Genomic DNA, 9,414 nt, shown 5'->3' on the forward strand with positions numbered 1-9,414 from the left:
GGGGGCGCGGCTTCGGAGGGAGGGTCTGTTTCGGGGGCCAGCGCCGGCGGGCGGGGGTTCTTTGTCCGCTGCGCTGCGGCGCGATCGGGACAAAGGAGGCGGCTGGGGGCGGCGGCCGCCTTGCGGGGAGTCGGAGTTCCCCCCACCTCCAGTGCATGCCCGCCACCGCGGCCCGCAGTCCCGTGCCCCAGGCCGGCCGCTGGGTTCCTCGAGATGCCTCGGAGGAGGCGGGCGTCTTGGGATCCCCCAGGGTGGTCTGCAGGGCTCCGGGGGTTAAGGGTGGGAGTGCGGGTCCTGGCGACATCTGGCGCCCGTTTCGCAGGTGGAGAAACTGAGGACGGGCCGCAGCGTCTGGTCCCAGGTTCTCTCACCAGTGACTGCGCCGCGTGGGCATGACTGGGTCTCGTGTCCCCCCTCCCCCCCGGCTCAGGCGGGCCGGCCGGAGTTGCTTCTCCAGTTGTGCCCAGTGGACCGAGCCCCTTCGTCCCTCTAGCCTCGCTCAGCTCCTTGGTGGAGGGGTGGGGGGAGACGGCGTCGCCGAGCAGGGTTAAATGAGAGGGTGAGTGGAGCTCGCTTGGCACCACGCCTGCACGTCGCCCGCACTAGGCACGCGGTAGCTGCCAGGCGCCTGCCATCCCTGTGTCCCCAGCATCCAGCCCTCGTCACTCAGCCTGCCCCGGTGGGACAGAGGCAGGGGAGTGGGGAGGTGGGGGGTCAAGAATATGATATTTTCCTGTTAGCGTTGAAATCTGGGATTTCTGATGCATCATGCCTGCGTTTGAATCCCTGTGCGGCTACTTTTGAACTGTGTGACCTTGGGCTGTTGACTGAACTTCTCTGAGCCACAGCTTATCTGCAGAGCGAGCATGGTGAGAACATTAGGGTTGTTTTGAGACTGAAGGAAGAGGCGATCTGTGTGATGTGTTCAGCTTCTCGAGGTCTAGCACAAAGTAGTCATTGCCAACTTTTGTCGAGCGTCTGCTGCTGTTGGCCTGAATTGTTTGGCCAGGAGGCTGACCCTATGAGAATGACCCGTGGCTGATTCACAGGCTGGGGGCAGGAGTCTCAGGCCCGGGCCACAGGAGACCTAGACTGACCTTGGGGCAGTCCCCAGGCTCAGTCTGTACCAGCTTCCTCTTCTGCCCATGGGGAACCTAGGGGGTTCTGATGCGTGCTTCCTCTTCGGGAGGACAAGGTATCATTGGGTGGGTGACAGAGGCTCAGGGGACACTGGCTACCCCATGATCGTTCAGTTCCCATCAGCCTCCCTGCTGCTCTGGGTCCTGGTTTTGGAGTGCAGGAGCCTCATGGGATGCATCCTTGGGTCCCAGCATCTGCCTGGGCCTGGCATGGCTAGAAGTCCCACCTGCGTCCTGACTGTGCCCAGCAATGCCGTCTTCAGAAATAATTAGGCAGGAAACGTTTCTGGTTTGTGAACTGGGGTCCCCTGAAGGGGCAGTCTGGTTTGTTGGCACAAGTTGACAAGTAGTTTGTTGCTGCGGGGCATGGCTGAACCCCTCACGGCAGTACTGCAAGCCCCTGGGGGTGGGGACGAGGTGGCCCCATGGAAGCAGGGTCACCCCAGAGCTGGAGACTGCAGGGTTGTGGTGGTGAGCTGGTGTCCTGCTGGGTGCAGTGACACTGGTGATAGGCCCAGCTAAGGGAGAAGGTGGCAGATGCCCTTGAGGAAGAGGCTGTTCGTGGTTATAGGCCCGGACCAGGCTCTGTGCCCTCCTGGGAGGCAGGTCCTCGGGCTCACTGTCCTCCCTATGGCACCAGGAAGGCGTGGTGCCTGGTGACATGCAACCTCGGTGGCCCCATGCCCTTCCATGTTCCCATTTCTTACCACAGCTCATCCTCCCCACAGCCTGGCTGGTGAGGTCAGGGCCTCATACCCATTTTGCATGTTGAGAAACTGAGGCCACTGGGAACATTTTGCCTGGCTAGACCAGAGCAGCTGCCAGTAGAGGGGGAAGGCGGGGGGAGGGGGTGGGTGGGAGTGGGGATGTGAATCCTCTCTGCTGCTAGCTGTGCCCACCCCACTCCCGGGCCTGAGTGTGTAAGGTCACCCATGGACAGGGGTTAAGGCTCCGTTTTGGGTCCCATGAAGAGGCAGTGCTGCACGGGGGAAGATCTAAGCCATGGGCCTCTGAGGGACAGCAAGACAGTGGAAGACATCTGCCCTCAGCTTGCTGGTGGCCGAGGTGGGGACGGTCCTTTGGAACCCGCTCATGGGCAGAGAGGGTAGAGAGTGGGGAGCTGAGGGGCCCGGCTGTAGAGCCTGTTTCTGCTGGAGCTGTGGGTGACATCTGAGGGCCAGGCCACCCTGGCCAAGGAGGCAGGACTGGGGGTCCGCAGTGGGCGGCTGGAGGATTGGTCCTGTGTGTTTCAAGGGATCCAGACGGCCTCGGGTTTCCGGTGCTGACCTTTGTCAGGGGAGTTCAGGGGACACCAGCCAGCCGCCCTCATGCTTCAGGTTTCTTCTGGGCTCTGGTTCCCCGCGGCCCCCTTGTCTCCCTGCCCCCCAGTATCTGGAGACAGCTGCCCCTTCGTGGGCACAGGTCTGCTGGGGGTCTACCTGCACAAGACCCCCCCTGCCCTGGCACTCAGTCTGCCGGCTTCCTGGAGCCTGTTAGGATGGGTGTGAGGACCCATTCATAGGTCCCGGTAGTGGCTTTGGGTTGGAGAACTGGCTCTGGGAGGTGGGGGTTGCTGACCTTGATCCCCATGAGGGCAGGCGATCCTCTACCTCATCACCATGTCCCCGGGCTCAGAACATGCTGAGCAGACATTTATTGAGCACCTGCCATGTGCCGATAATTGGGATGGGGACCAACCGTGGGCAAATGGACCGTGCTGTCTGCTTATGGACTCAGTCTGCCAAGGCGGCACGTTCTGTGACCCAAGAGGATTTCAGGCAGCAGAGAGCTCTAGGGAATAACACCAGGTTGTGCAAGGCAGTGGCAAGTGTGGGGCAGTGGGAAATCTGGAGCCAGGGTGGTCTGGGAAGGTGTCTTCCCAGAGGCACCTGCAGAGAAAGTCCCGGATGATAGCAAGGGGCCAGTCATGGGACATTCCAGGCAGAAGGAACAGAGAGTTCAGAGGCCTTGAGGTGGGAAGGTGGGGAGGGGCAGGGGGCTTTGATTCTCTGCTGATGCCGGGGAGGGTTCTGAGCATCGATGACACGATGAGATTTTTTTAAAAACTTCGTTCTCAGGAAACACTTGCTGAGCCCATGAAGGAATAAACAGACGCATTCCGGGGGTGCCAGGGAGCACAGGGCAGGCATGCCCCCAGCCTGGGTTTTGAGGTCACCACTCCTCCCAAAGGGTTCCTCTCAACTGGGGCTGGGGCTGCCTCAGTTTCCTCGTCAGTCTAGGGACCCCTTGGCTTCCCCCTGGACTTGGTGCTCCGAGGCTCCCAGCAGGTCCGGCTGCTGGGGTCCCCCTCCCTGCTCAAGGTCTTGCTGCCATTGTTTGATTTCCCGCTTCCTGCCCCCAAACCACCCCCACTCCCAAACACACATACTTCCCCTTCCGAACTGATACTGCGTTGTCTTCCTGTCCAGGGGCGGTGGGAGGGCAGGCACCCCAGCAGGCAGGCACTGGACACAAGAGGTCCAGGGGGAGGGACGAGGCAAGTGGGTGTTCTGCCTAGCGGGACGAGAGCACGGGGGTTGGGACAGGTTCACCTGCCTAGCTGGCAGGCTGTGGAGGGGTGGGGGGGAGGGGGGCACCTGTCCTGTCTGGAGGCCTGTGGGGACAGGTGGAGAGGGTTTGTGGGAGCTGACAGCAGCCCTGGCAGGGACGGGGAAGAGGCCAGGATAGCTGGTGCACTTGGCAGCACAGAAGTGCTCGGGGACCCTCCTGGAGCACACAGCCCGATGGGGGAGGCAGGTGCTGACCAGATGGCCATGCTGTGGGAGCCAGGGTTGCACACTGAAGCTAGACCCTGGATGGAGGGAGGGAACAGGTGTGGTCGCAGGACGGGGAAACCCTCCTGGACTCTCCCCGCTGGACTGCAGAGCTTGGAAGGCGTCCCTCCCTGAGCTGGAGTTAACCCCATCAGGGTCTCTCACCCTCCACACTGCTGACTTTGGGGCCCGATCTCTGGGGAGGGCACTGTGGGATGTTTAGCACGTCCTTGGCCTCTGTCCACTCTGTAGTGTCCGTAGCGTTAGAACCCCCACTGCCAGTTGTGACAGCAAAACATCTCCAGACATTGCCAGATGTCCCTTGGGAGGCACAGTCGCCCCTGGTTTAGAGCCACTGAACAAGGGTGGGGGGAGCAGAGTGTTGGGGCAGAGGGCTTGCCTGGCTCAAAGCCTGGAGGTCAGAGGCGGCAGAGTCACTGACTGGGGAGAAGCAGCGGGTAGGGACAGGTCCCGTCGGGCCCTGTAGGTTATCGTAAGGATTTGGGGCTTTTTCTCTGGGCGACAGGGCACTGGCTACAGCGGACTCGCACAGGTGGGCCAGGGAGCCTGTTGCCGTGACTGCAGCAGCCTGACCCTGCAAGGGGGGAAGAAGGGGGCAGACTCCAGGGATGTCCCCCGCCTCCTGCCCAGGATGCTTCTGCAGACGTGGGCACAGGAGTGGCAGGACCATCCTGGGGTGGGGAGGCCCCTGGTCCCAGGACAGACTCCAGGGGCATCGACTTTGCTGCCTTTGACCTTCAGGCAAGCCTGGCCTTGGGTGGGCAGGGAGCCTCCCTGGCGTGGGTAGGAACCATTTCTAATTAAGGCTGTGACTGTTCAAGGACGTCAGGTCCCATCGTGTGTGGAGGGAAAGCCTCCCCTTCCAGTGCTGCCTCCTTGCGTTGATGTATGTCTTTCCAGAGACATGACTTCTGCAACCAGCCCTTACTGCGTGCTGCAGGTGGCGCGGGCTCGTCCCCGCCCTCACACCAGGCGAGTGCTAGTCACTGTCACTAGCTTCACTTAGGGTGAGGAGAAGTTAGAAAGTGCAGGGTCTTGAGACCCAGGAGAGCGTGCTAGCTTCCACCCCCTCCAGCCTTAGGAGTCTGGGTTTTTTCTGTTTGCTGTGCCTCCCACTGCTGGCCGCCTGTGGCAGTCACCAGCTCGGTGAACAGAGGATGAACTCGCGGCTCAGCGAGGTGGAGGGGCTTGCCTGAAGCTGCAGTGGCTGGAAGGTGGCGGTCCCGGCGCCCACGGCCCTCAGCTCCTGCTTCCCAGCCTGCCAAGATGCCAGTCCCCTGCCAGGAAGGCTCCTCCCCAAGGACCGGCCCCTCTTGCCAGCTCAGCTTCTGCCCCACCTCCCTGGTATCACCCACCCCCGCTGTAGCATCCTGGCACAGGATCCCCTGGGTCCCTGGCATGGCCCTTATGCGTTTTAGTGACAAGCACTGGCGTACTGACCCGTTTGCAGTCTCGGTCCCGCACCTGCCGCTGGGCTTGGAGCCGGCGGGGTCTGGGCTGTGCTGCTCTTCCCTCCCTGCCCTCCCCACAGCTGTTGTGAGTGCCAACACGGACCAGGACCCGGCTGCTTAGGACTCTCCCCGGGGCTGCTGCTGCTCCCCGGTGGGCACCCGCTGCCGTCTGCTGCACCCTCCCCCAGGTGTTCCAGAAGACTTGGGGGGCTTACTTACAGCGCCGCCTCTTTGAGAGGGACCCATGTCCTTTCCCTGCTGTCGGTTCCCTCACGTCTAGCCATCATGAAATACCGGCTCCTGTCTGTCCCTGAGTGGTTACTGAGCACCTAGTGGTGCTGAGCTTCCAGATCATTCACCTGAAACAGACCCTCGCGTTTCCACAGCAGTGGGGTTGCGGGTCGTGGGCCCCCTTCCTTGCACCTCCAGTCCTTGGCTGGGGGAGGGGGATTCCTGTCTGGTGGCAGAAGCACAGACGGTGTCGAGGGTGGGGGATGGACACGGGCTGTGGCCGGCAGAGAGGACGCCAGTAGTTAACGTCATGAGCAAAGCAACAGCGAAAGCCAGCGGGCGTGTTTCTAACTAGGATGAGGGCAGGATGGGCAGGCCGAAGACCCAATTAAAGATGGACCCCGGGGGAGGGCCCCTGCCCCCTCCCCCCCGGGAGTCTGTGAGCAGTTGGGGTTCCACTGGAGTCACCCTGCCTTGTCTTCCAGGGCTCTCGTGTCCAGCCTGAGTTCCAGCCTCGCTGAGCCGACCGGCCCACAAGCGTCCCCCCTCGGGAGCCTCCCCCGGCGCTGACCATGTCTATCATGGACCACAGCCCCAGCACGGGCGTGGTCACAGTCATTGTCATCCTCATCGCAGTCGCGGCCCTGGGGGCCCTGATCCTGGGCTGCTGGTGCTACCTGCGGCTGCAGCGCATCAGCCAGTCGGAAGACGAGGAGAGCATCGTGGGGGATGGCGAGACCAAGGAGCCCTTCCTGCTGGTGCAGTACTCCGCCAAGGGACCGTGCGTGGAGAGGAAGGCCAAGCTGACCCCCAGCGGCCCGGAAGTCCACGGCTGAGCCGGGATGCGGAGGCCCCCAGGCCCGGGTGCAGCCAGTGGAGAGGCAGGGGTGGCTGCTGAGAGGAAGGGCTGACGCTTGCTGGCATGGCCTCGCCGGGCTCCGTCACCGCTTGCACAGCCTCCCGGGGGCCTGGCCGTCCTGAGCCAGGACGTGGCGGCCCTGGGCACCCCCTTGGCCTCCTGGTGGGACTGCCCATTGCAGGCAGTGGGCAGGCCTGACCTCGCTGGGGCTCACGACCCCATAGCGCTTTTGTTACTTGAATGTTTAGCTGAGCCTGGTTTTGACAGAGCTACTACTGTAACGCGTGAACTCACCAACCTGTGAACTGTAAATAGGCCCCGGACGCATGTGCTTAAAGCCTTTGTTGCCGATTTTTAAAAACACCGTGTAGAGCACATGGGACTGACCGTAGCAGTGATAAGCTGACTCAAGGCTCTGGGGGGCGGGGGGCGGGAGGGGGGGTCTGGGTCATGGGAGGGCCCACAGCGCACTGGGCAGGGGTCTCTAATCCACGGGCGTGTGTAGGCAGAGGACAAGTGTCGTGGCCTAGCAGCTGGGGTGCTGTGGGGATTTCTGCTTGGTTAGAAATGGATGAAGGAACCACGCCCCCCTGCCTGGGTCACTAAATACCAGTTCCCGCTGAGAGTGCAGTTACTGCAAGGAGGCCACTGCCGCCGCCTGCGAGCCGGTGAAGGACGAGTCAGGACACGCGTCCCGAGGGCTGCCGGGTGGTCTGGCGGCGGAGCAGTTAGCACTACCCCATGCTGTCCCCACCCGCCATCACCAAGCAGAGGCTTCCCTGGGGACACCAGAGCCTGTGGCCATGACCTTGCTCTCAAACCCAGCCACCCCAGGAAAGAGGAAACCGTGTTTTCTTGTTTGTTGCCGTATTTAATGTTTTCTGCACTGGAGGGTAGGGAGAGGGGACTTGGAGGGGGTTTTTTCTTCCCCTTTCACATGTTGTTTCCTTTCTTCTCGGAGTACCACCCACTTGCTGGGTCCTGGACTCCTCTTTCCCTGGTAGGCCACCTAGGACAGCCCCCCGACCCTGCTCAGAGAGCCCCAAGTGCAGCCAAGGGCCACCTGCCTGACCACCCGCTGGTAGAGGGTGTGGGGAGCGTCGGGTGCGGGACTGGGTTTCCGTGAAGACCAGGAGCTGGTGGCCCTGGGTCGGGCCGGCACCCCCGCAGCCTGTGTCCCCAGGGCGTCCCACTTTGGTGAAAACTCCCTGAGATTGTTCATCCCACCGCCCGAAGCACACCCTCCGCTACCGTTACTAAAATGTGGCTTGTGTCGACGTCCGTGGTGATAAACTGGGGGCCGGCCCAGGCCTCGCTGTGAAGCACGGGCCCTCCGTGGCCACCCCCCGACCCCCACCCACCCCTCAGCTGTGGCCTCCTGCTCAGGCTGGCTGAGGCTCCTCTGGCCTCACCAAGTCTCCTCTGCAAAGCATGTTGAACTAATCTACTTTCTGGAACCCCAACCAAGGAGCTTAGGGAACACCTCAGTTTAGCAGCACTTAAACCTGGGAGGTCAGGGATGGAGTACTGGCTGGGCGGGGGGAGAAGGGTAGCTCTTTAGTAGTGGGAGCTGAAAGCAGGAATGAGATGCGCCAGGGGCTACCGAGGAGCCCCGGCCAGGCGGCTGGGCTTTATGTAGCCCAGGAGAGAGGTCGGGCCGTACGTGGGGATGGCCAAGCCTGAGGTCACGTAGGAGACCCTCGGAGCCCCCGTGAGCAGGGCCGGCCAGCGGGTTCCAAGATGCCTGATGGAGGAGGAGGGAGAGGGCTGGCTTCCCACCGAAGGGCCCGCCTGACGAACGTGGAAGGCGTAGGCGTGTTTGATCCATTCCCAGGCACTGCAGAACTTCCAGGCCGTCTACCTCGTGCCCGCAGCCTGCCAGCGGCACACACTGGGGCGTCTCCACGTGGGGAGCCGAGGAGCCCCTGGGGCTGACCCTGACCGCAGTCCTCCCAGTGAGGTTTCCGTTTAGCAACTCTGCCCTGGGTCTCTTTCTGCTCCTGGTGGTTCCGCGATGCCACCACACCCCGCTGCCAGGGCGACAACCCCCACGCGGTGGGTATGGGGGTGCCGGGTCAGGGTCGCAGGCACAGGGGGGCACCGGCCGTGGGAGGTCTCTGAGGGGCCAGTGGGAGCCCCTGGGGAGGCCGAAGACCACCACAGAATAGCGCCCGCTGTGCCTGTCTATCAACAGCTACTTTTTTTATTTAGCGTAGATGCCAGAGCCGCACACTCCCACGGCTTGGTGAAGTTATGACCTCTCGTTGAATTCTTTCTGAATAGCCCGACCGTTGTGTTCAGGTCTTCTGAGGGGCCAGTCAGCAAATCAGCCTCGCGGCCTGCATGTCCTCGCAGAAGCAACGGGAGCGGGTGGGGAGGGGACTCGGACACTGAGCCACTGAAATACCAACTAACTTTTCAGTAAGTCTTCAAATGGACTGTGCTACTGTTTCCATCTCAAAGCTACCAAGTCTGTGCAATAAGCGGAAGGGTTCCTCCCTGTTCCATAAAAGCTGAATGACATTCAACGTGATTTTCTAGACCACTGAGAAAATCTTTATTTACAATAAATTTCAATAAAATTTGCATAAATATATTCCCAATGTACAGTTTTTCTCTGATTTCTTCGTGTCATTTTAAAAGTCAGCCTGTCCTGTTCTCATCGCTCCTCTCGGACGCCAGCGCGGAGCTGACGTTGGAAGGCGCAGGGGGGCCGCCCGGGAGCCGGGGGGGCCCCGAGGGCTTGGGGTGGCTGGGGCGGGCCTCCGGCGGGGGGGCCAGCGGGTCGGCTCTGTCCCTGCCCTCCAGCCTCCGCTCCATGGTGGCCACCAGGACCTTGAGCCACGCGTTCTCGGCGAGGAGGTCCTCCGAGGCGTCGGCCAGCGCCCGCAGCTTCCGGGCCAGCTCGTCCAGCTCGCGGCTCTTGCGCCCGTGCAGCG

General features: G+C 62.0%; 2 protein-coding genes across 2 annotated transcripts in view; one reads left to right on the top strand and one right to left on the bottom strand.

The window, feature by feature from the left end:
• The first annotated feature begins 3,774 nt into the window (after nucleotides 1–3,774).
• Nucleotides 3,775–6,852, top strand: SNN (stannin). Its single transcript, XM_029948210.1, has one exon. The coding sequence runs from the start codon at nucleotides 6,189–6,191 to the stop codon at nucleotides 6,450–6,452; it is 264 nt and encodes an 87-aa protein (XP_029804070.1). The 5' UTR covers nucleotides 3,775–6,188; the 3' UTR covers nucleotides 6,453–6,852.
• Nucleotides 6,853–8,652: 1,800 nt separating this feature from the next.
• Nucleotides 8,653–9,414, bottom strand: part of TXNDC11 (thioredoxin domain containing 11) — a 54,290-nt gene continuing 53,528 nt past the window's right edge. The window contains exon 13 of the mRNA XM_029949800.1: nucleotides 8,653–9,412. Coding sequence (XP_029805660.1) covers nucleotides 9,119–9,412 — 294 coding nt within the window. The 3' untranslated portion in view covers nucleotides 8,653–9,118. The remainder of the gene's footprint in view (nucleotides 9,413–9,414) is intronic.

The sequence above is a fragment of the Suricata suricatta genome, chromosome 8, assembly GCF_006229205.1.
Source record: "Suricata suricatta isolate VVHF042 chromosome 8, meerkat_22Aug2017_6uvM2_HiC, whole genome shotgun sequence".
In the NCBI taxonomy this organism is placed as follows: domain Eukaryota; kingdom Metazoa; phylum Chordata; class Mammalia; order Carnivora; family Herpestidae; genus Suricata; species Suricata suricatta.

Bases quoted from the DNA above. Each gene is read 5' to 3' on its own strand.
- SNN (XM_029948210.1), top strand. From the start codon at position 6,189: ATGTCTATCATGGACCACAGCCCCAGCACGGGCGTGGTCACAGTCATT.